Source organism: Gorilla gorilla, chromosome 16, assembly GCF_029281585.2.
Source record: "Gorilla gorilla gorilla isolate KB3781 chromosome 16, NHGRI_mGorGor1-v2.1_pri, whole genome shotgun sequence".
Lineage (NCBI taxonomy): Eukaryota > Metazoa > Chordata > Mammalia > Primates > Hominidae > Gorilla > Gorilla gorilla.
The window spans coordinates 20,941,416-20,968,363 of record NC_073240.2 but is presented as its reverse complement, the minus strand read 5'-3'; the positions used below and the strand labels follow the sequence as shown (position 1 = coordinate 20,968,363).

General features: G+C 41.9%; 1 protein-coding gene and 1 long non-coding RNA gene across 2 annotated transcripts in view; one reads left to right on the top strand and one right to left on the bottom strand.

Moving 5' to 3' along the window:
- The first annotated feature begins 15,109 nt into the window (after positions 1-15,109).
- Positions 15,110-21,709, top strand: LOC134757227 (uncharacterized). Its single transcript, XR_010130916.1, has 3 exons — positions 15,110-15,200; positions 17,416-17,582; positions 17,837-21,709. It is a non-coding gene; the product is annotated as an uncharacterized lncRNA (long non-coding RNA).
- A 2,327-nt stretch (positions 21,710-24,036) lies between these two features.
- LOC129523572 (phosphatidylinositol 3,4,5-trisphosphate 3-phosphatase TPTE2-like) overlaps positions 24,037-26,948 on the bottom strand; it is an 80,071-nt gene continuing 77,159 nt past the window's right edge. Inside the window, 3 exon segments of the mRNA XM_055364155.2 lie at positions 24,037-24,163; positions 24,166-24,260; positions 26,049-26,119. Coding sequence (XP_055220130.2) covers positions 24,126-24,163; positions 24,166-24,260; positions 26,049-26,119 — 204 coding nt within the window. The 3' untranslated portion in view covers positions 24,037-24,125.

The window sequence follows — 26,948 nt, the reverse complement described above, 5'->3', positions numbered from 1 at the left end:
AGACCCCATAGCTACAAAAATGTTTTTTTTTCGAGACAGAGTCTCACTCTGTCGCCCGGGCTGGCGTGCAGTGGCGCGAGCTCGGCTTACTGCAATCTCCTCCTGCGGGGTTCACGCCATTCTCCTGCCTCAGCCTCCCTAGTAGCTGGGACTACAGGCGCCTGCCACCACGCCCGGCTAATTTTTTTGTATTTTTAGTAGAGACAGGGTTTCACCGTGTTAACCAGGATGGTCTCGATCTCCTGACCTCGTGATCCACCCGTCTCGGCCTCCCAAAGTGCTGGGATTACAGGCATGAGCCACTGCTCCCGGCCGCTACAAAATTGTTTTTAAAAATTAGCCAGGCACAGTGGTGCACACCTGTAGTCCCAGCCTCAGGAGACTGAGGTGGGAGGATTGCTTGAGGCCAGGAGGTTGAGGCTGCAGAGAGCTATGATTGCACCACTGCACTCCAGCTTGGATGAAAGAGTGCAAGACCCTGTCTCAAACACACACACACACACACACACACACACACACAAAAGAGAAAACTGTTATAAAAAAGGGGACACAGTAAAACCTCTCCCACCTACCCAGGGTCTCCTCTGTGGCTCCTTATGGAATAAATTCCACATGGGAAAAAAGAGAAAATAACACACACAAAAATCAAGACAGTGATCAAATTACCTCTGGGTGGGAGAGAAGGTGAGCTGTGGGGCAGCATAGAAGTTTTAGGGATGTTCTAGTTCTTAAGCTAAGTGGTAGCTATGTGGATATTTATCTTATTATTCTTTAAATATGTATATCATAAATGTTTTTTCCTATGCACAATATATCAAAGTAAAAATTTTTAGATGTGAATTGAGCCAAATAGCAGTGGATTAAGGAGTAAATAAGCCAGAAGAGACGGTCACTGGACCCCTCTGCCAGAACATGGTGAGATAGGAAGCAACAGAGAGAGCTCCAGGGAGAAGTCCAGGGTGGGGCTTAATGAAAAGGAAGGAAGCATGCTTGTAAGTTGCAGGAAAAGAGCCTTCCAAAGGGGAGAGGGTTATAGAAGGAATGGGGGGACTGATTTTTTTTTTTTTTTTTTTAGTGGGGGAAACAAAGAAGGGTCGTCTGGCCATACTTCTGCATTTTGAACTTAATCTTTAAAAAAATAAGGCCGGGCGCGGTGGCTTACGCCTGTAATCCCAGAACTTTGGGAGGCCGAGACAGGCGGATCACGAGGTCAGGAGATCGAGACCATCCTGGCTAACACAGTGAAACCCGGTCTCTACTGAAAATACAAAAAATTAGCCGGGCGTGGTGGCGGGAGCCTGTTGTCCCAGCTACTCCGGAGGCTGAGGCAGAAGAATGGTGTGAACCCGGGAGGTGGGGCTTGCAGTGAGCGGAGATAGCGCCACTGCAGTCTGGCCTGGGCAAAAGAGCGAGACTCCGTCTCAAAAAAAAGAAAGAAAAAAAAAATAGGCCGGGCTCGGTGGCTCACACTTGTAATCCCAGCACTTTGGGAGGCCGAGGCAGGCCGATCACGAGGTCAGGAGATAAGAGACCATCCTGGCTAACACGGTGAAACCGTGTCGCTACTAAAAATACAAAAAAATTAGCCGGGCGTGGTGGCGGGTGCCTGCAGTCCCAGCTGTGGGGGAGGCTGAGGCAGGAGAATGGCGTGAACCCGGGAGGCGGAGCTTGCAGTGAGCCGAAATCCGCCACAGCACTCCAGCCTGGGCGACAGAGGGAGACTCTGTTTCTAAAAAAAAAAAAATAGAGATGCGTCTCTAAAATGTTGTCCCCTGTGTCCAAGTGTTCTCATTGTTCAATTCCTACCTATGTAACAAACCTGCACGTTGTGCACACGTACCCTAGAACTTAAAGTATAATAAAAAAATAAAATGTTGTCCCCAAAGGTGTGTCCTAGCCTGTGCTCCTAATAGCAAGAGTTGCCTTATTAAAGCTGCTGATTCCCCAAGAAAGATAAAACAACATTTCTCATTTGGATATCATTTGAAATGTTTGTTTTTCCACTCAGGAGGCTTTGTGAGAGCTTGTCTTTCCCTTTGACTGGTTCTTACTCACTTGGTACCCACAGTTCTTACTCCTTTCCGAGCTTTAGTGCAGAGAATTAAATCTACTTTTTCCTAATTAATAAGGCGGTGTTTTTTCCTTCTACTTACCACCCCGGTATTTATGACAGCAAAGTGTGTATATTTTAGTAGCTAACAAAGATTTAGGAGAACAGTAGAATTCATTTCCGTCTGGAAACAAAGTGCTTTGAGCACTGCCTAGCACAACATAAGGGCAATATACATATTTGTCACGTAGAAATGCAAAATAGGCCAGGCATGGTTGCTCATGCCTGTAATCCTAGCACTATGGGAGGCTAAGGAGGGAGGATCACTTGAGCCCAGGAGTTTGAGACCAGCCTGGGAAACATAGTGAGACCCCATCTTTGCAAAAAAATTTAAAAGTTAGCTAGGCGTGGTGCACACCTGTAGTCCCAGCTACTCAAGAGGCTGAGGCAGGAGGATCACTTAAGCCCAGGAGTTCGAGACTGCAATGAGCTATGGTCATGTCACTGCACTCTAGCCTGGGTAACAGAGCAAGATTCTGTCTTAAAAAAAGAAGAAGAAATACTAAATAAATAAGTGCATAATAAAGTTCTAAATTGAGTCTTTGGAGATATTTCAATAACAGGAAAATTTAGAACAGTTTACCAGGAAAGTCTTTTCAATAATATTTCCTGTTTATGCAATAAAATGTTATTGACAAGTCACTGTAAGCAATAAATATGTGTTTATTTCCTTTCACATGCAGGACAAGTATCAAGTACTCACACCCGGGAGAGACAGATGGCACCAGACTCCTGCTCATTTGTGACGTAGCCCTCAGAAAGTGTATGGACTTACACAAGAAGGACTTTTCCTTAACTGAAGCACCACCAGGCTACGACAGTGTGCATGGAGTTTCACAAACAGCCTCTGTCACCACAGACTTTGAGGTATTTTTATATCAAGGAACAAGCAAAGAGGGTCTTGAATGCTCAAAGAAGAGCCTCAGTTTTTTGCTCCTATTTTCATTAAATATGCTTAAGTTTAAATAATTGTTAAATATTTACTGCATGAATTCAACATTTTCTAAATTAGCAAACATGCTTTTATGAAAACATCTGCCCATACAGGTTTTTTGTTGCTATTGTTGTTAATCACCTACTGATTTCTGTTTGCTCTAGGATGATGAATTTGTTGTCTATAAAACCAATCAGGTTAAAATGAAATATATTATTAAATTTCCCACGCCTGGAGATCAAAGAAAGGACTTTCATCCTAGTGATCATACTGAATTAGAGGAATACAGACCTGAGTTTTCAAATTTTTCAAAGGTTGAAGGTAGGACAATTTTCTTGAATGCTGTTTTATGTTATTATATTTATAGACCTCAAATGTTATATTTTCAATGGAGTGTATATTTGCATTTGTTTTATCTATGACCTCATTCATAAGTATTTCATTTCTTTTCAATCTCAGAATTGTTTCCCACAAATTTCTCTCAATGTTAACATCAGTCAAACCCCTCTGCCTAATATCAAAATAGAGCACTCAATTTTAAAATATATATATATATATATTTTTTTTTTGAGACAGGGTCTCACTCTGTCCCCCAGGCTGGAGTACAGTGTGTGATCAAAGTGCACTGCAGCCTCAAACTCCTGGGTTCAAATGATCCTCCTGACTCAACCTCCCGAGTAGCTAGGACTACCATCCGTGACCTTTTTTTTTTTTTTGAGACGGAGTCTCGCTCTGTCGCCCAGGCTGGACTACAGTGGCGCGATCTCAGCTCACTGCAAGCTCCGCCTCCAGGGTTCACGCCATTCTCCTGCCTTAGCCTCCCAAGTAGCTGGGACTACAGGCACCTGCCACCGCACCCGGCTAATTTTTTGTATTTTTAGTAGAGATGGGATTTCACTGTGTTAGCCAGGATGGTCTCAATCTCCTGACCTCATGAACCGCCCGCCTCAGCCTCCCAAAGTGCTGAGATTACAGGCGTGAGCCACGGCGCCCTGCCAACATTTTTTTATTTGTGTTTTTTTTTTTTTTAGAGACAAGATCTCACTATGTTGCCCAGGCTGGTCTGAAATTCCTGGCCTCAAGCGATCCTCCTGCCTTGGTATTCCAAAGTGCTGGGATTACAGATGTGAGCCACCATGGCCAGCCTCATTTCCTTTTTTATCTTGCATACATGAAAACCAGGATGCTTGAGAAAGGTTAAGCGATCTCAAAATTCCGTGTGACTTCATTAACACACTGAAGTTGAGCTTATTCCCTTCAGGAATAGCCAAGGCTAAAACCTGTGGAACCTTGCTAAGATGTCATGGCGCAGAAAGTGTAATGGGATGGGGAGAACAGACAGCAGAGCCGCTGTAGAGCCGGGAAGCCCAGGGTTTGAGTGTTGCCCTGCCACCCTGCAGTCTTGAAACTGCATACCTTTTGCGCTCCACCTTGTCTCCAATGGGAATGAGAGCAATTGAAGGCACTGAGTAAATTGTCACGTGTGGTGCGTGTGTTAGCGGTAGTAGTGCGAGCATACAAGAGGATATTCACTTCTCAGAGTATCATGAGGCCAAACAATTACAGTATTAATTAGTAGGACTGTAAGAACACATTAACATTTTTGACCGTGCTCAAATTATTTTTTGTCAGAAATGCATGAGGTCATGTGTGTTCAGAGGTGACTCCAATTTTTTCTCTGGGCGTCATTAAGTGAAATATCTGGCAAGATGATATGTATTTATATTTCCTAACCTTATCTGTATTCTGTATGTTTGTACCACTTAGAATAGGATGTGAACATTTTTCAGTATGCTGCCATAGGAGCCTTGGATTGAAAATCTACGTTGTTTGATGCCATCCCAAAATGCTTGGGTGGCACCATAAATAATAGTGACCGAGCCCTTCCACACTACAAGCCAGGGAATGCAGACACCTGGATTCAGGCTTCAGCCACCTTTGAGACAGTCTGAAGACTTCTGTGTATTTGTGTGTATATTTAAACATATGTCAAGTAATGATATGTTTTCAAGAGGACACCCCACAGTCTATACATTAAAAAAGCAGAAGAGCACATGCCTGTAGTCCCGGCTACTCAAGAGGCTGAGGCAGGAGGATTACTTGAGCACAGGAGTTCAAAACCAGCCTGGGCAACATAGTGAGACTCCCATCTCTACCAAAAAGAAGAAAAGAAGAACAAAAATTTAAGCAGAAGGGTCTTTAAAAAAAAAAAAAAAAAGGCAGGCCAGGCATGGTGGCTCACACCCATAGTCCCAGCACTTTGGGAAGTCAAGGCAGGTGGATCCTTTGAGTCCAGGAGTTTGAGACCAGCCTGGGCAACATGGCTAAACCTCATCTCTACAAAAAAATACCAAAAAATTAGCTAGGCATGGTGGTGTATGCCTGTAGTCCCAGCTACTCAGGAGGCTGAGATGGGAGGATCACCCGAGCAAGAGAGGATGAGTCTACCATGAGCAGAGATTGTGCCACTGCACTCCCACCTGGGTGACAGAGTGAGATGCTGTCTCAAAAAAAAAAAAAAAAAGGCAGAAGACACCTCCCATTTTTCTCATGTGGGTTCACTTGCTTGTCAGAATTGGCTATTGAAAATCATAAAATGCTGTTTGTCCATTTTCCCTACAATAAAATGCATGAAGGCATGGAGAAGGAATAAAGATCAAGATAACAAAAATAGACAGGGATGATTTTGAAAGCTAATGGTAACATTTTTAAAGTTTAGATTACCAGTTACCAGATGCCAGAACTTCCAGCAGCACCAAGGCCGGCCTCCAGGATGCCTCTGGGAACTTGGTTCCTCTGGAGGATGTCCACATCAAGGGGAGAATCATAGACACTGTAGCCCAGGTATGTTGTCTGTGGCTTTATGACACTTAAACTACATGGATGTAAACCATACATGAGAATTTGATTGCAGTTGCCTGAACTGAAGGGAATAGATAGATTTCTAAAATGTATTTATTCAAGAGATATTCACTGAGCACTCCATGCCAGGGACTAGCTAGGCTCTGGGCATCTAGCAATGCACAATACAAAAGCTCTGCCCTTGTGGAGGACACACTGTGTGGGGGAATAGGCAATAAACATGATGAAAGAGTGAAACACATAACATGTTAGATGGTGACAGGTGCTACAGAGAAAAATGAAAGCAGGAGGGGATAGAAGCTGTGAAAGACGGGGGCTTTGAATCTGTAAACAGAATGGCCATGGAGGCCTCCCTGAGAAGGTGACATCTGCATACAGACCTGAAGGAAGTGGGGGCTAAACTGTGTGGACATCAGGGGATGCTTATTCCAGGCAGTGGGAACATCACATGCCAAGGCTCAGAGGTAGAAAGGAGGCTGATCTGGCCCAGGCACGCCAAGGAGATGCACTGTGGCTGCAGTGGGGTGGAAAGGGGAGAGTGCATGGGGACTGAGTCAGAGAGGTGAGGGGCTCTCACATCAGCACACAGGTCATGCTGTCCCTGACTCTGAGTGAAATGGAAGCTTCTAGATGTTTGGCAGAGGAATGACTTGAACAGACCTGTTTTAACTGGCTCACTCTGGCCACCATGTTGGGAACAGTAGGAAGAGGCCCAGTGGGAGAAATGTTAGGTCAAGTTCCCTGGAAAGCAGACTCTGGATGGAATTTGTTTCCAGGAAGCCTGTGGGACTGTGCCTGCGGGAGCTGCACCTGTGAGGGAGTGAGGGAGGCAGGACGTGGCTGAGGAGACAACAGAGTCCTCAGATGATCTTAGGGGAAGCTCTGGGCCAGAGTGGTCCTTGAGAGAAGGTCTGAATCAAGGCAAGGGGGCTGGGCTTTGTAGCCCCACTGGGGCCAGTCCTGGGATGTGGGCTGCTCCAGGGAGGGGTCAGAACCTTGGCTAAGGCAGTTTGTCTTTGGCTGAGGATGGTTCCTGGGGAGGCGCCCCACAGGTGACACTCCTAGCAGTCTCAGTCCTGAAGGGGACACAGCAGGCCCAACATCACATCACATAGAGGAGACGATTGACAATTCAGTTAAGGGACCTGGTGATGTGGAGAAGAAGGTTTGCAGTGGGGGTGTAGGAAGTGATGGAGTCTGCCAAGGCCTGAGGGCAGAGCCAATCAGATTTGCTGATGGGAACGGGACAGGATGACAGCAGGATGTTTGCCCTGAATAACTAGAAGGATCATGTTTGCATTTACTAGAATGGGCAAAGTCACAGGAGGGCAGGTTGGGGGCCATCAGGAGTTTATCTTTGGCCATGTAGGTCTTGCGGCTACATAGGGCCAGGGAGGAGACCCAAGCCGGACTTATAAGTGGGGAGTCAGCAGCATTCAGATAGTGTTTAAAGTCATGAGCCCAGATTAAACACCCAGAGAATCAGTAGAGCACAGAGGCCAACATGGAGACGTAGGGGAGGAGGCTGAGTCAGCCACGGAGACCAGGAGGGAGTGGCTGTGGAGACACACGAGGACAGCTGAACAGGGAGGGGAGGAAAGGCTGCTGGTGGGTCTCATGAAAAGCAACCCAGCCCTGACCAGGATTTAGCAATGAGATTGTTGGTGACCTTTGCCTTTTGATGGTGTGGTGGGGGTGAAAGGCTGATCAGAGTGAGTTCAAGAGAGAATGGGAGGAAGAATGGGGAGACAGAGGAGAGGATGAGACAGCAGCTGAAGAGAAGTGGGGTTGTGTTTTCTTTCTCCTTTTAAGACGCAAGAAACAACAGCATATGTGGGAGTCAGTGCAAGAGGGAAACCTGGCGACCTGGGAGAGGGGAATTGCTGGAGCTACTTCCTTCTCTACACCCTTCTCTATGTTTTATTGCATAAATAGGAAATATTGTTGAAAAGACTTTCTGGGTAAACTGTTCTGAATTTTACTTTTATCGAAATATCTGCAAAGACTCAATTTAGAACTTTCTTATGCCCTTATTTATTTAACATTTCTATGTAACAAACATGTATATTGCCCTTATGTTGTGCCAGGCAGTGCTCAAAGCACTTTCTTCCCAGAGAGAGATGAATTCTACTGTTCTCCCAAATCTTTGTTAGCTACTAAAATATACACATTTTGCTATCATAAATACCAGGGTGGTGGCCGGTGCGCTGGTTCATGCCTGTAATCCCAGGACGTTGGAGGGGAGGCCAAGGCAGGAGGATTGCTTGAGCTCAGGAGTTCCAGACCAGCCTGGGGAACATGGAGAAACCCCATCTCTACAAAAATTGGCTGAGCGCAGTGGCGTGCACCTGTAGTCCCATCTACTTGGGAGGTTGAGATGGGAGGATATCTTGCCATTACTAGAATGGGCAAAGTCACAGGAGGGCAGGTTGGAGGAGGCAGAGGTTGCGATGAGCCAAGATCGCACCACTGCACTCCAACCTGGGTGATAGAGTGAGACCCTGTCTCAAAAAAAAATAAAAAATAAAAACTCAGGGTGTTGAAAGAGAAGCAGAAAACCCCACCTTATTAAATTATCTGCACTGAAGCTCAGAAAGAGCATTAAATACCAAGTGAGTAAGAACTGGTCAAAGCGAAAGACAAGCATCGCAGGAGGGTTATCTAATGCTGGTGCTGGGGCCGCAGCCAGGAGCTTGCAGCAGGTTCATCATCCACAGTCACAGGATGGAAGGCAGTGTTTCAGGGGTGCCAAGTGGCCAGATGCAGTGGTAAGAGCTTGGAAAGTTAAGTTTTTGGTTTTCTAAAATTGAATTGGTTTGCTAAGATTTGGCCTCATCATCAGCTTCTGACTCTGAAGATTGCATTGAACAACCATAAAGGCCTTTGAGGAGATTAAGAATGTTCAAGTACAGTGCCATGATGTTCTGATCCCTGTAGAGGGAAATTAGTTCCATTTCAGTGATCACCTTAAACTGGGGATATGCGGTGTCAGGTGAGAAGAGCAGTTTGAATATAGCTGACCTCCCCCCCTGGGCCCACTCTGACCCATACACACATCCTCAAGGCAGCTCAGAGCAACATCATAGACTTTGAAAAGACCCAGCTGTGGGCTCATGGGACATGTTCCATTTCCGCCAATCCCTTTGGCACCACTTAGGATCTGTAAACATAATGGTTACCATTTCTTAACAGTCAGGCCCTCAGCCGAGTTTTCCACATGCAGTACTTAATTCTCTCAGACTCAGATCATTCTGATTTCAACGTCCAGATTCTTAACCAGCACACCATAGTGCAGCATGGTAGATCATACAAAGCGAAGGATCCGGAGTTTGTAAGGCTTAGCTTTGAATTCTTGCTTATTCTTTCTAGTGCTGTGAGTTTGGGAAAGTTACTTAACTTTTTTGCGTCATTTTCCTCATGTGTAAAATGGAAATAATAATATCTGCCCATCAGTGTTGTGGCTATTTGATCTAATAAATGTAAAGAACTTAGGGATTGTCCTTATGTGCAAAACAAATTATGACAAGGTTACAGGGAGAGGTGTGTGTCCTCCATGCCTTACTTGGTATTAGACGACTTGTACCATTTGATATTTCAAACCCGAAGAGGCCTGTTCCCTGGGGAAGTTTGCCCCAAAATAACTTTCGATTTAGCAGTGAATTTCTCACTCGTTTTATGATGAAACAGCTGGACTGTAGACTGAGCTTGAGTATCCAAGCAGAGGCTGGGGTGTAGATTCTTATATGTGCATGGCTGATACATTTTGACCCTTCTTGGAAGAGATTAATGATGTTAAGCTTAGTTACATCATGGTTTTATCTAATGGAAGAAAATTAAGATGTCAAAATTTGTTACATTATATTAGTTTCTGTTCTAAGGCCTGGTAAAAATACTTTTATTATCGTCTAAAATTATTGACCTTTGTGAGTGCCCAGCCACACAGTGTGATATGCAAAGAGAGTGCAGCTGCCACAGGCCTGATGTCTGGGGACTCCTGTGCAAAGGCGGGCCTGCTAACTAGAACAGGCAGGAAGGCTACTGAGTCAGAAGAAACATTAATCTACACCAAGTACAATTAGATAGTGATCCTGATCATCAAACTCAGGGCAAGCATACATGCCTTTGAGGGTTTTGTAAAACTGAGGAAATCCAAGAGAGGATGAGAAGGAGTTCCATGCACAGTCAAGGGGACAGTGTCTGACGTCCTCCCAGTCAGTACTAGGTGGGCCCCAGTCCTGGTGTCTCCCAGCCAGGCACACTCTAACCATTCATTGCAGGCAGCGTAGCCCAGATCGCTGAGAAACTCCAGGACGCACCTTTGCCTCATCTTGGGTGGCTGGCCAGACCGGGATTTCAGGAATCCTGCCCACTGGCTAGCGAGGTATTCATTTGCAGGATGGCAAGAGATTCTGTCTCCAGGACGGTGCTGACCTGCTGATTTGGGGAGACTCAAATTGCTCATATTAACAAGGACTCCATGAAAAATTTTTCCTGGCACCCTACACACCCTAGGGGCAGCCAAGCTTGCAGCAAATCCAGGTGTAGACAATGTTTTCAGATAAGTTAGATTTTTTTTTAATTTTTCATTTTGGTGTCTTCCCTGGATTATTGATTACAGATCATTAAATATTTTTGCCTTATTATTGTCACATGTTAGAATCTTACTGTTTATTATATGTCTGGGGGGTTTGTTCTTAATTTTCAAATATTTAAAGCCTCCTGCCTTTTCCTGAGTGAGGGAGTGATGAAAACAGTCTGTTGGAAAGATTAATTAGATAATAGAGACAACAGAGAGTAGTGGAGAAGACTTGATTCTGGAAGAACCAAGGCACACAGAGATGAGGAGCTAGATGAGGGCTGTGTAGAGAGGGGGAAAGCCACAGAGAGGTCCCCAGGAGGAAAGGCCAAGTCCTGAGAGCCGATAGGATAGAAGGGCTATTCTGGAATCATTTCCAGCCAACATGGCATGAAGGAGGCATCAAAGCCCACACATGAAAGGGGCGATTTTCCAGCCGTCTTAACAACAGCTATATTGCCTCTGCTAAGTCAGTGTTGGTAAGACTTCAGGTGGCTTCTATTCCAGTTGGACATGAATGAACCACCTAACCGTGGGACTGGGGCATTTTATCACATGACACTAGCTCTCCATTGCAAAAGTGAAGCCAGGGTTGGGAATTTGAGGGGCATGATACAAATTCAAGGAAATTCAAATAAATATGCCAAATCATTTTAAATTTGTCCTTGTTCCTGCAAATGTAGTCCATGTGGTCTCATCAGATGTATGGATTTTTTTCTTCTTCAGGTCATTGTATTTCAGACATACACAAATAAAAGGCATGTGCCCATTGAGGCAAAATATATCTTTCCTTTGGATGACAAGACCGCTGTGTGTGGCTTTGAAGCCTTCATCAGTGGGAAGCACATAGTTGGAGAGGTAAGGCAAGAAGATGCATCGTGCCCGCTCTCTGCTTTCAAAGTCAGCTTCCATTTCCCAGAACCTTTGTTTTCGGAGTCCCCATGGCTATAAGGTTGAGTAGCAGCCTTATCATAAAACGAGAATATTCTTTGAAGAACCAGTTCTTGCACAGTGAGCCTTCCTCAAATATCCCTCCCTGATGAAGGGTTTCTATCCCTATCTATCCAGTCTTCATCATCAGTGTTTTGCACATTCTTTCCCTTGGCACTGTAAGAGTGATTTCAGTATGAAAAGTTTAAAAGGGCCGGCTGTGGTGGCTCATGCCTATAATCCCAGCACTTCGGGAGGCTGAGGCAGGCAGATCACTCGATGTCAGGAGTTCGAGACCAGCCTGGCCAACATGGCAAAACCCTATCTACTAAAAATACAAAAATTAGCCAGGTGTGGTTGTGCACGCCTGTAATCCCAGCTACTTGGGAGGCTGAGGCAGGAGAATCTCTTGAACCTGGGAGGCGGAGGTTGCAGTGAGCCAAGATCGCACCACTGCACTCCAGCCTGGGCAACAGAGTGAGACTCCATCTCAGAAAAAAAATAAAAAGAAAAGTTTAAGAGAGGCACATTGGAAAATTGGTGAAGCCCTTATATATTTTTGTAAAACCTGATCTCCAGCATCCTGCTATAAAAGTCAAGCTGAAATGGAACCTATTGTAACTTTCTAAAAAAAAAAAAAAAAGAAAGAAAAGAAACAACAGTTTATTAATTCTTTGTATATTGTAAGGATTAGACCACAGTTACAATTATAAACTATAATTTACTAAATTTAAAGTAATTATTATTTTTTGTTCCACATAAACTCCCAACCAAAAAAAATTTTTTTTCACTATTGATTCTGAAATATTTTGATCCCAACTGAAAGAGACTTCTCTTTAGTTGGCCTTTCCTGGTTCAAATTCTTATCAGATAAGTACATTTTGATGATCACTTTATTTAAGTTTCCATTCATCTTAGACTCAGTTTTTAGTTTTTGCCTGGGTTTTAATAAACATTGATGTTGTTTTCTTCATTAAAGCCTGAAGTCACTCTTCATGTAAGGAATGATTTAAAACTCATCTTTTCCAGATTAAAGAGAAGGAAGAAGCCCAGTGAGAGTACCGAGGAGCCGTGACCCAGGGCCATGGCGCTTACCTGATGAGTCAGGATGCTCCGGTATGGCTTGGTGTGCATGCTGCGTGCATACAGGAGAGGGAAAGAGAGTTAGAACAAGATATGAAATACGAATTTCATGCTAGAGGCTGAGATAATTTACACTGTTGTAGGCCCAGAGTTCCACTTGCTCTAAGTAAGGGGAAGCCATGCCAGTCAGACCCATTTGACTTATCTAAACAAAAGAGGAAACGGCATCAATAGTTCCAGACAAACAGGAAGAGCTAGGCCTGTCATTGGGAACTGAGTTTCCCAGAAGGAATGACAGACAAAAAGATAACATTTGAGATATGTAACTTTCATCTTCTGATAAGAGTCTGATATATTGGTCATGCACAATGGCTCACACCTGTAATCTCAGCACTTTGGGAGGCTGAGACGGGTGGATCACCTGAGGTCAGGAATTCGAGACCAGCCTGGCCAACATGGTGAAACCCCATCTTTACTAAAAGTACAAAAATTAGCTGGGCGTGGTGGCAGGCACCTGTAATCCTAGCTACTGGAGAGGCTGCAGCAGGAGAATCTCTTGAACCCGGGGGGCAGAGGTTGCAGTGAGCCAAAATTGCGCCATTGCACTCCAGCCTGGGTAACAAGAGCGAAACTCCGTCTCAAAAAAAAAAGAAAAAAAAAAAAAAGAAGAGTGTGATATATTTACAATTTCCCTGGAAGTAAGCTCACCTAGCAGATGGTCCAAACATAAAGAAGGGAGGAATTTCTGCCAGGTCCTGTGCGGGCCCAGCTCCTGTGCTTTTAGGTGATTAGCTTTAGCAGGGATGTGACCTGGACAGCGTGGAAGAGGGAACAGCTGGCAGGTCCACTGGACTACTTTCCTTAAATGTCAGGTGTTTTCACGAGGCCTCTGGCAGGTGCTAGATTGCGTGCAGTCAGCGTCTAACTCTAGTGCAGGCATTTTAGTTATTTTTGCAGATGGGGCCATATGTTTGAGTATCACCTCTGAGGGTGACAAATGGCCATGGTGTTTTGAAAATTTAATGTTTGCTGGGGCTAGGGGCACATTCAAGATTAATATAGATCGAAGGGTTAAATTATTGCTCTTGACATCTAAGATATCCACTTGCAGGATGGGAATAGGCAATGAAGAGGTGATTATTGAACAGTTAACAATGCTAACTCTATGTATGGCCAAACTGTATGTACAGAAGCCTGGGGTTCATTATCGGGTTATCCTCCTATGTGAGTTGGTAAATGTTTCCTCCTAAATACGTACGTATTTCCCTAGGAATATGGTCCACAAGAAAACAGTCTTCACAAAAGATATTACCTATGGGTAAAGTCTGATCAGAGCTATTGCTAACCCAAGACTTCAGGTCTCCCAGAATGTATTTGACATCTTGTGACTATAATGTTCTCATATCATAATATATGGTATTCACTTTGGGAGGCCAAAGAAGGAGGATCGCTTCAGCCCAGGAGGTTGTAGTGAGCCGTGGTCAGGCCACTGCACTCCAGCCTGAGTGACTGAGCAAGATCCCATCTTTAAAAATAAACAAAATTTTGAAAAAAGGAAGGCATATGATGGAGAGTCTGGGTGTGCAGCGGGGGAGCCTGCTCCAAGAAGAGACTGTGCCAGTTAGCACCGCCCATGCCTGGAGGGGCTGGGATCCGTTCTGCTTTTCTGTGGAGTTTTTGGGATCTTTCTGTTTCTCCCTCATCTTCCAAGCATGTGTTTGCAATTATAAACTCTATTAAAGTGAGCTTTCCAGGGGTAGAGACCATCAGGCCTCCTCCTTGGCGTGAGTCCTGGTCCTCTGAGAGCCGCCCTGAAGGAGCACAGGAAGACTGCAGCCTGCCTTGCTAACGGGCGGAAGCTGTAACTACCAATAACCCATGTTAGGGATCTTCTAGTCAATGTTATGATCATCACCAATTAATATGCAGGGTAAAGATAAATCCAGTCTTTATCCATAGGTTGAAAAACATCTTGGAAATTGTTTTCATAAGCTCTTTTTCTGAAAAATAATTGATGTTTTCTTTAATATTTCAGGAGGAACTCCTCTAAGCAAGGAGTTCTTGATAGTTGTAGAATTATTGTAGAGAGAAAAGTAATAGGGCACTTGTCATTTAAATGTCAGAGATGCTCTTTGCTAGAGTGAGAGTTGCTTCTTTATGCCTTTTGCTATGTTGATGTGTATCAGATTTTAAGAGGTAGACTTTATTCACTCTTTGCCAGCTCTAGGCCTTTGGGATCAAATTCAGGTAATATTGTTATTTATGGAAATTAAGTTGATATCTTTGTCAGCATTCTGATACTTTATAGGGTTGTTTTTAGAGTCATCTACTCCCTCCCTCAGGAATTGAAAGTCAAGAATTTCAACTTTTTTCTATTTGAAGGATAAGTTAGTCCTCTGATAGATGGGAGCTTAAATTAGCCAAACTTTCAGATGTTTCCTCCCATTATCACTTTCTCTGTTTAACCTCAGCTACACATGAGTACATTCTTCCCCACTTCATGTCTCTCCTGTTGAGTTGTGAGCTTTCTCAACACTGTTAACAGGTACTTCAAAAATATTTCTCCAATGTCTTCAAAATTAAAACGTGAAATGCGATCAGTTCTACAGCAAATCGTTACATCCTAAGGATTTTGTCCCAGTGTGGTGCCAGAGTATTTGAATATTTTAATGCAAAATCCAAGCATAGTTGGAGAAAACAGATATGTTTTTTAAACATCTGGTTTTATGTTTACATGTGGAAATCTCACATTCTTCCAAGGCTAAGGAATAGGAATATCTGTGTTTCCTTGAGTGAGAGGGGAGCTGTAAAGAGGCAAGCGCTGCCACAGGTGTGAGCCCTGCCTCAGGACTGCACCAGCGGGAACACAGGAGTTCATCATCTGGTCATTCTCCCAGCTCATAGTTTGATTTCTGCCTTAAAAATCATGGACTGATTTTTTAAAAGTGAATTATTAAATATGTTTTGCTGAAATTAATTTTCTTTATTATAAAATTTACCATTTTAACCTTTTTTAAGTGTACAATTTAGTGCTGTTAGCTACATTCACAATTCTGTGCAACCATCACCATCTTCAAACTATTTCATCAGCCCAAACAGAAACTATGTATCCATTAAACAGTAACTCCACATTCCCTCCTACACCCAGCGCCTGCTACCACGACTCTACGTTCCGTCTCTATGACTTTGCCTGTTCTGAGTATCTCATATAAGTGGAGTCATAGGACATTGTCCCTTTATGTCTGGCTTATTTCACTTAGCATGATTTTTTAACATCCATCTATGTTGAAGCATGTGTCAGAATTTCCCTTCTTTTTAAAGCTGAATAATATTCCATTGCATGGATGGACCACATTTTGCTTATCCATTCATCTATCTCGGTGGACACTTGGGTTGTTTCTGTCCTTTGGCTATTGTGAGTAATGCTGCTATGAGCATTGGTATACAAGCGTCTGTTTGAGTCTGCTTTCAATTCTGGATATATGCGCAGCGTGGGATTGCTGGATCATATGCTCATTCTATGTTTAGTTTTTTTTGGGAATTGCCATGCTGTCTTCCATAGCAGCTGCATCATTTTACATTCCCACCACCAGTGCACCAGGATTCCAGTTTTTCCACATCCTCACCAACACTCATCATTCCGGTTTTTTCCATATTGATTGAAATCAGTCAGCTTTTCTTTGGTTTGTTTTGGTTTTTGAGACACAGTGTCACTCGGTCATCTAAGCTAGAGTGCAGTGGTGCAGTCATAGCTCACCACAGCCTCGACTTCCTGAGCCCAAGCAATCCTCCCACCTCAACCTCCAGAGTAGCTGGAACTACAGTTGTATGCCACCACTTTTTTTCCTATTGTTTTTTATTTGTCTGTTTGGTTTTTGTTTGCTGTTGGTGTTTTTTGAGACAGCGTATCACTTTGTCGCCCAGGCTGGAATGGAGTGGCGCAATCTTGGCTCACTGCAGCCCTGACATCCGGGTCTCAAGCCATCCTCCTGCCTCAGCCCTCCAAGTAGGTGGGACTACAGGCCCACACCACCACACCCAGCTAATTTTTTGTAGAGACAGCATTTCGCCATGGACCCAGGCTGGTCTTGAATCCCAAGCTCAAGCAATCTGCCTGCTTTGGCCTCCCAAAGTGCTGGGATTACAGGCATGAGCCACTCTGCCCAGCCACCACTTGTTTTTTAATAACAGCCATCCCACTGGGTGTGAAATGGGATCTTGCTGTGGTTCTGATTTACACTTCCCTAATGACTAGTGACATCAAGCATCTTTGCATGCACTTGCTGGCTTTTGTGTATCTTCTTTGGAGAAATATCAAGTACTGGAATCTACTCATACCAAGGCTGCATATTAATTATTAGCTAAAGGCGTAATTTCAGGATGCTTTGTAAATGTAAAGGATATGATCATGCTATTATTTAAAATTCTAGCTGGGTGTGGTGGCTCATGCCTATAACCCCAGCACGTTGGGAGGCTGAGGCGGGTGGATCACCTGAGGTCAGGAGTTCAAGACCAGCCTGGGCAACATGGTGAAACCCCATCTCTACTAGAAATACAAAAATTAGCCAGGTGTGGTGGCACATGCCTTTAGTACCAGCTGCTTGGGAGGCTGAGACAGGAAAATCACTTGAACCTGGGGGTGGGGGGAGGTTGCAGTGAGCCAAGATTGCGCCAGTGCACTACAGCCTAGGTGACAGAGCAAGACTCCATCTCAAAATAGAATAAATAAATAAAGTAAAATAAAATAAAATTCTGTTTAAAATCTTTTTGGGAAAGTACCCTGTAGCAGGAGGGAGAGAAAATACCATAGAGTTATAAAATTCCCGAAGGATAGAACGTATACTTTATTTTAAGTGTGAAGTAACTATTTTCTGGATGGAGCATTGAAAGGGAAATAATTCCTCTTTTATAAATAGACAGAAGACCAAATGACCAGGCTATGTTCTCCGAGTTGCCACTCTGTCTCCGTCAAATGGCAGCAACTCAATCCAGATGCGCCCGAGGCCCTGCAGGCCCCAGCCCAGGTGCCGTCCTTGTTTTGCAATGATCGACTCCTTGTCTATGGATTCATTCCTCATTGCACACAGGTAAGAAGGCACAGAGTTTGTTATTCTATGGGAAGACCAATATATTTTGCTAATTTTTTTTCTGTCTTATTCCCTCCCCTTCTCACCAGCAGATTTTCTTCTTCTGGGAACACAGCTGGTGGTTAGCCAGGGCTCTGGGGAGGCTTCTAGTTTTTATTGAAAGGGGAGAGGAAATCACCAAAAGAATTTCTGTTAAACCGAGACACTGCAGAGTGGAAAGGCTAATGAGGAATTTATTTTTTTTCCCATTTCAGGCAACTTTGTGTGCACTAATTTAAGAGAAAGAATTTTTGTACAATAGTGTCGACTATTGAGCTTCAGAAGACAACTGGAACTTTAAGATTCAAAACCTAAACTATCGACCCATTGTTTGAAAGTTATGATTTTATAACTCACGAGGTGGACCTCGTGATCCACCCGCCTCGGCCTCCCAAAGTGCTGGGATTACAGGCATGAGCCACTGCACCTGGTCAAATAAATTTTTGTTTAACCAACAAAAATTAAGGACAAAGAAGAGCATTCCTTATAGAATGTTAAAGGGCACAATTCAACCAGAAGACTTAGCCTAAATATGTACACACTCAACATTGGAGCACCCAAATTCATAAAACAAGTTGTTCTTGGCCTACAAAAAGATGTAGACACACAATAACAGCAGGAGACCTCAACAACCCGCTGACAGCAATAGACTGATCATTGAGGCAGAAAACTAACAAACTCTGTACTTGCACTTGACACTTGACCAATTGGACCTGATAGACATCTACAGAACGCTTTGCCCAACAAACACAGAAGATACATTCTCATGTGCACACAGAACATATTCTAAGATCAACCACATGCTTGGCCATAAAGCAAGCCTCAATAAATTCAAAAAGTTTGAAATCATACCAAGCACACACTCTGACCACAGTGAGACAAAAATAGAAATCAGTATCAAGAAGATCTCTCAAAACTACATAAATACATGGAAATTACATAATTTGCTCCTGAATAACTCCTGGGTGAAAATCTAAATTAAGGCAGAAATAAAAAAATTCTTTGCAATTAATGAAAATAGGGACACAACATACCAGAATCTCTGGGATGCAGCTAAAGCAGTGTTAAGAGGAAAGTTTATAGCACGAAATGCCTTCATCAAGAAGTTAGAAATATCTCAAATTAACATTCCTACTTTGCACTTAAGGGAACTAGAAAAAAAGGATAAACTAACTCCAAAGCTGGCAGAAGAGAAATAACTAAAATTAGAGAAGCACTGAATGAAGTGCTTTTTGAAGTGCTGTTTTTTTAGACTAGATGCAAAAATCCACACAAAACATCAATGAAACCAATAATTAGTTTTTCAAAAAATAAACAAGATGGATAGCCTGATAGCTAAACAAAGAAAAAAAGAGAAGAGCCAAATAAGTACAATCATAAATGACAAAGATGACATTACAAACAATCCCACAGAAATACAAAAGATCCTCAGAGAATACTACAAACAACTCTATGCACACAAATTAGATAATCTAGAGGAAATGGAGAAATTCCTGGAAACATACAATCTCCCAAGATTGAACTAGAAAGAGATTGAAACCTTAAATAGAAAAATACCGAGTTCCAAAATCAAATCATTAATATAAAATCTACCAACAAGGAAAAGCCCTGGACCAGATGAAGCCACAGCTGAATTCTACCAGATGTACAAAGAACTGGTACTAGTTCTATTGAAACTGTTCCAAAGAACTGAGGATGAGGGGTTCCTCCCTAACTCAGTCTATGAAGCCAGCATCAGCCTAATACCAAAATCCGGCAGAGAAACACACAAAAAGAAAACTTCAGGCCAATTACTCTGATTAATGTAGACACAAAAATTCTTAACCAAATACTAGGAAACAGAATCCAGCAGCACATCGATAAGTTAACACACCACAATCAAGAAGGCTTCAGTACAGGGATGCAAGGCTGGTTCAATATACGCAAATCAATAAATGCTATTCACCACATAAACAGAACTAAAAGCAAAAACCATATCATCATCTCAATAGATGCAGAAACAGCTTTTGATAAAATCCAACATCCCTTCACATTAAAAACCTCAACAGACTAGACATCAAGGGAACATACCTCAAAATAATAAGAGCCATCTATGACAAACTCACAGCTACCAACCTACTGAATGGGCAAAACTTGGAACCAATCCCCATGAGAAATGGAGCAAGACAATGATGCCGACTCTCACCACTCCTATTCAACATAGCACTGGAAGTCCTACCTAGAGAACTCAGGCAGGAGAAAGAAAGAATAGGCATCCAAATAGGAAAAGAAGAAGTCAAACTATCTCTCTTTGCTGGTGATATGATTCTATATCCAGAAAACCAGAGACTCTGCCAAAAGGCTACTAGAACTGATAAACAACTTTAGCAAAGTTTCAGGATAAAAAAATCAATGTATCAAAATCAATGGTATTTCTATACACCAATAATGTCCAGGCTGAAAGTTAAATCAAGAACAGAATCCCATTTACGGTAGAAACAAGGAAAATGAAATAACTAGGAATACAGCTAACAAAGGATGTGAAAGATCTCTACAAGAAGTACAAAACACTGTAGAAGGAAATCAGAGATAACACAATTAAATGGAAAAACATTCCATGCTCATGGATTGGAAGAATCAGTATCATTCAAATGGCCACACTGCTCAAAGCAACTGACAGATTCAGTGCTATTTCTATCAAACTACCAATGTCATTCTTCACAGAATTAGAAAAAAGTATTCTAAAAGTCATATGAAACCAAAAGATGGCCTCAACAGCCTGAGCAAATCTAAGCAAAAGGGCAAAGCCAGAGGCTTCAAACTATAAGGCTATAGTATCCAAAACAGCATGGTACTGGTACAAAAGCAGACATATAGACCAACGGAATAGAACAGAAAACCCAGAATAAAGCCTTACACTTACAACCAGCTGATACTGCAAGCTGACAAAAACAAGCAATGGGGAAAGGACTCCCTATTCAATAAATGGTGTTGGGGTAACTGGCTAGCAATATGCAGAATAATGATACTCGACCCATACCTTTCATCATATACAAAAATTAACTGGAGATAGATTAAAGATTTAAATTTAAGACCTCAAGTGATAAAAATCCTAGAAGAAAACCTCAGAAATACCCTTCTTGACATTGGCCTTGGGAAAGAATTTTTAACTAAGTCCCCAAAAGCAATTGCAATAACAACAAAGATTGACAAGTGGGACCTAATAAAGCTAAAGCGCTTTGGCACAGCAAGAGAAATGATCGACAGAGCAAACAGATAACCCACAGAACAGGAGGAAACATTTGCAAACTATGCATCCAACAAAGGTCTTAGACCTTAGACCAGAATCTATAAGGAACTCACACTAATCCACACGCAGAAACCAAATAACCCCATTAAAAATGTGGAAAGAACATGACACATACTTCTCAAAAGAAGACATACAAGTGACCAAGGAGCATCTGAAAAAATGCTTCACATCACGGATTGTCAGAGAAGTGCAAATCAAAACCACAGTGAGATACCCTCTCACACTAGTCAGAATGGAGATTAATAAAAAGTCAAAAACAACAGATGCTGGCAAGGCTGCAGAGAAAAGGGAACCTTTATACATTGTTGGTGGGAGTGTAAATTAGTTCAGCCACTGTGGAAAGCAGTCTGGAGATTTCTCAAAGAACTTAAAATGAGCTACCATTTGACCCAGCAACCCCATTATTGGATATATACCCAATGGAAAAAAGACCATTCTACCAAAAGACACACACACTGATATGTTCATTGCTGTGCTATTCACAATAGTAAAGATACGGAATCAACCTAGGTGCCCATCAGTGGTGGACTGGATAAAGAAAATGTGGTACATATACACGATGGAATTCTACACAGCCATAAATATGAGTGAAATCAGGTCTTTTGCAGCAATATAGATGGAGCTGGAGGCCATTATCCTAAGCAAATTAATGCAGGACCAGAAAACCAAATACCACATATTCTCACTTATGAGAGCTAAACAACAGGTATCTTTGGACATAAGCTTGGGAACAATAGACACTGTGGACTACTAGAGGGGGATGGGGGGGTGCGGGTTGAAAAACTACCTATTGGGTACTACGCTCTCTACCGCGGTGCAATATACTGATGTAACAAACTTGCACACATACCCCTACATTTAAAATTAAAGCTAAAATTTTAAGACATGAGTATCATTCTGATCTAAGTTTCTTGAGTTCTTCAAAGAATCATTCATTTTGCATTCTAAGAAAGCAATACCCAAAGAGGCCTTAAATGAGTTTTCTTTGAATAAGCAAAAGCAGAATAGTGTGACAACTCATAATTTCCAGAAATTTTGGTGGGTCTTGGAGGTCTGGGGAAGAGAAACCTTAATGGTAATCTCCTTATTTCAAAAAGGGAAATTCTTAAAATAAAAAAGGGGGTTTCCTTCCTTCCTGTGTTTCTAGTATTAAAAAGACAGATCTTATTCTTCCCTGAGCCAGCTAAGTATTTTCCTCCCTATTCACCTAAACCCAGGACGTAATCTGCCCTCTGTAGATTATGGCTGTGTGAATTTTAAAGGAAACAGTGTAACCTATGTTGTGCCTACACATGTTTCTGTCATTAATGGCAGGGCATAATATTAACATGAAAGGAATTTGAAAGCAAGTTCTATGATCTTTTCCTCAAAGGGGGAGTCAGATCAGGGGGAGTAAAGGAAAAAGGCCTTAGCTGGGCTGCTGCACGGGCAGTTGGAACCTTTTTTGGAATATTTAGAGGAGAAAAAATCACCTGCAGCGAGGCGGCTCACCAGCCTAGTGGGGCTCTTGGCTCCTGGCAGGTTGCTGCCTTCCATGCCCACCATGGCTCAGGGCTCTGCTCTCGTCTGTGCCACTCTGGTACCCACAGCCCCTATAGCAAGTATTTTTCTATTTCCAGTCAAAAATTAAAAAGCTCTATGGCAAACTCCCAACATTCAGCTGCTGATGTGGGTGGTCCCAGCGGTTAGTGTGTTGGTTAGAAAGTTGCTATGCCGGACAGGTTGGCCCTGGACTCTCAAACTCTGTATTTTCATGAACTGCTTCTTTTTTTAGTCCTTTCTGTAGAGTGCCAGGTTTTTCAGGAATGAGTATATTGTGTTTTAGCAGTGACACTTGTCTTATTAGTTGTTACCTTTCATTTCCTGATGAACTCATCTTGGTCTAGATTGTTGAGGGCCTTGCCAATAAAAGGAAAATCATTCAAATAAGAATAATTTCAATAAAGCCAAGATAGAAGGTTTTCAAGGACAATCATGGCCAGAAGATACAGTGGCAATAAAGGTATTTTGAATGAAGTAACACCCACAGACTGGGCATGGTGGCTCATGCCTTAATACTAGCACTTTGGGAGACTGAGGCAGGCAGATTGCTTGAGTTCAGGAATTTGAGCTCAGCCTGGGCAACAACGGCAAAACCTCATCTCTACTAAAAATACAAAAAATTAGCCGGGTGTGCTGGCATGCGCCTATAGTCCCAGCTACTCGGGAGGCTGAGGTGGGAGAATCAACTGAGCCTGGGAGGTTGAGGCTGCAGTGAACCAAGATCACACCACTGCACTCCAGTCTCGACAACCAGAGTGAGATGCTGTCTCAAAAAATAAAAAATACAAATAAAAAATTTGTTAAAAAAAGTAGAACCCAGCACCAAAGAGGAAATAATAATGATTTCCTGTAGACATAAGGCTAACCAGTGTTTATAATGAAAAGATAACCTCCCTTCAGAGTCCCCCCAAGCTTAGGTGAAGTTGGTTGTGAGCAGGAGTAGTGTATTTCAAAATAATACACCTAGATTACTCTAAGAACATTTCTTTTGACTTCACTTACAAATTTATACAAAAGCAGAAGTTACCAAAGATTACTTATCTTCATATTTACCACCATCTTCTTACCCCAACCCCCATGTCTGTGTGTGATTAAAGGAAGCTTGTCAAGTAAGCTACCTATTTAGTGCTCGGAATGAGAGACTGTGTGTTGGGAGTTGGGGGACTGCTTGTGTGAAACACTTCTCTCTTCTGGATTTAAAACTGAGTCTTGGTTGCCAGTCTGTTAACAGACAGTTTGTAAATGAAGGGGAAGAAAAATATATAAATTAGCTTTCTAATAAATCTGAAATTACAAATGTGAACCAAAGCAGGGAATAAATACTTGACCAAAAATATGTAAGTAAGTGGGGGTTGGGGAATCACAAATTCTAAATATCTCAAGTTTTTGCTATGAAAGCTCTATTTCAAAGTTCTTCAAAATGATGCCTGATGTTCCTGCATACTGTGTTCCAAATTTATGTAAATACAAGATGGAAACTGTGGAGTATGTGCCTTCAAAAAAGAAGAAAAACACTGACATTTTATCTATATATATTTAATAGATTTATGAAGAACATATATAAACATATATAAATATAGATGCATCATCAAGGAAGACTTAGGACATATGAACATGTGGCAGGGGTTGGAAAGAACATAATTCTTTCCCAGAAGGGGAAGGGGTAGCTATACTTAATCGGATCCAGCTACAACGTCATTGGAAGTCATTTCTCGCCAAAAAGTGTCTCCACGGCAAATTCTGGTGGATAAATTTTCCATGCTTTTTGTTTATGTGGATTATCCAATTCATTTTTGGGTAGATAAAGCCTAAGAACAGAAAAAAATATATTACATTTTATACTGGGGCTCACCGAAAAGCCACACAGTTGGGTACCCACGTTAGAGCTGGAAGAAACAAAAAAAGAACCTCACCATGAATAGAACTCCAGCCCCTTTTTTGTGTCTCAGTTGGTTCCTTCCACCTTTTTAGTGAGACTTAAAAATACTTTAATCTTCAGCAACACATCAGTAACACATGCTGACTCTCTTAGCATTGCTTTATATGGAATTAATGACATCCAAGTTTAATAAAATATCTAAATTTCTCTATGCGACAAATATCAGGATAGACATGAATGAAAACCCAGTAATAAAATACTATATCTCTTTTAATTTATGTGTGAGGTTGCAATTTTTTGAATTTTTACAATCAGACCTTGGAAATGACCTTGAGCAGTAGGATATAACTCCCATATGCTTAGCGTTCCAATAATGGAACACCAGGCATAAATTGGTTGACCCATTTATGCCTAGTGTTCTAAATGACAGAAGTTAGCATTTTTGGCTAAACAACAATCTCATAGCTAACAAAAACAGCTTTACCAAGTAGTATGTAAATTTAAATGTTACAGAAATCTTTAGAAATTTATATAAAAGTAAGAATAAAAGTGATCTAGCTTATCACTTCTCCAAAATGAACACAGTGTTTTAAAGGAAAAAAAAAACGGTATCCTTTAGCAAGAACCACTTTTGAGGAGCAGCATCAAATGAAGCTACACCTAGGTCTCACTTTTTGAGGGACTTTGCTCATGTTAGAAGAAAAAGCTTATTGTTTGTATGCATCCAAAAAAAAAAAAACTTATAAAAAATTTCCATCGAATCCAAGGTTGACTCTATCAAAATCCATTAAATGTTTTGCATTGCAAGTGTGTAGACCAGAGGTTTAATTTCCTGTTGCCTTGCTGGACTTAAGGAGTTATTCGATCCAGCTCACATTTGAAGAAAAGATTAGGACTAGATGTAAAAATAACTTTCAAATTCATGCCACATATAATCATAGCCACTTCTTCAACTCTGACCTAAATCATTTAAAAAATATTTTGTCCTTTTGTATTGAACATTATGGTTGATATAAAAAAAATCTCAATTTTTCACCATCACAAAACAAATGCTACTTATAGTGGAGAACTTCTAGATTGAGAAATGAGTTTCCAAATAAGGTAGAAGGTTTTTTTGGAACAATAATCTCCAAATCCAATTAATAATTTTTCAGAAAGGTTTCCCAATTCAGTTATTAGAAAGCCACATTTGAATGGCTATTTAAATAGACTATTACTTAATGATATTTCTTAGCTGTATTCCTTAATACTGTGTCTTGTAACTTCTCCCAGATATAAGTGTGTCCGTCAGCTTTTAATCTAGCTGAAGCCTCCCTAGGTCCTGCCTTACTTTAGCACAAAAGGTTGATGGTGGTTCGTCATTGGTAAATCAGCACCTACTGACAGGGACCTGATATATTGAAGGTGCTCAGCAGCCTCATATTGAACTTCTCTGGGAGGAATTTACTACCAAACTTAAGATCTGATGATAATACTTTTGAACTCATAACACAGTCCTATGGCATGGACCCTGAGGATACTGCAACAGTGGGTCTCAAGAACAAAGGTATTTTTAAAATAACCAAAGTAAGAGGAGTAAGGCAAGGAATAATGGTGGCTCAAGGATTTTGCTTTCTATAAATTAAGTTTATGACAACCAGCAAAAGACTTGCCATTACACCTTATATATAGACATTGAAGATTAGGCTGTTTCTATGGGTTTCTATTATATTCATACCTGTTATTTTGAATAAAAGATGTGTTGAACCAGAAGAAAAATGGACAATTGTCATAGTATTTAGGAAGATTCTAAAAAGAAAAAAAAGTCAAAGTAAAACTGACACCAAGAACTAATCATTCCAAAGAAATTAAAGTTCCTTTCTTTATTCCTTTATATATTTATCAAACAATTATAACCATTAAATAGGTAGCACTCTGCAATCTGTAACAATACACTCAAGACACAAAGGAGGAGGCTTTAAGAAAATGCTATTGCATTCTCTTGCTGTTTCTATCAAAATTTTCAAGGAATAGTGTTTTTCCCATGATAGGTATTTAATTTAAATGCTGCTATTTGAATCTGGTTTAGATAGTGCCAAACAGACGCTACTAAGGACCTATGCCTATATATACCCAACTACATTGTAGTGAATTCTTATAATTTTTTTGTTGCCTCAGCATCCCTTTTAATTATAAATTGGATTTTCTGATATCAGAAGTGGGGTTCAGTCACCCTCAGCAGTTTCCAGTTCACCTCCTCCCAGTTTCTCCATGTGACTGATCCTGATATCTACCTTATACAACCTTCTCCTGATGACAACTTCACTATGGGACAGCTATATATAACCTACTTGACTCACCCCACAGACCCCCATACTCCACAGGGACCATGTGGATATATCAGTGACCACCTCTCAGTCACAGCAGAGACTCATGGCTGCTTGCGTTAAACCAAATTAGACTTCCCCGCAGGAAACCTGCTCAGGTAACACCTTACATCCCAATAAAGGCTTCCACTCTCAGGTCCCTCCCTCTCTCTCGCTATTGCTCCCAACCATCAGTCAAGCACAGGTCTCCTGGATGGCTCCCCCTTCCAGTTGGCCCTGTGAAGTGTGCTGCCCTCTTCTCTCTGGAATTA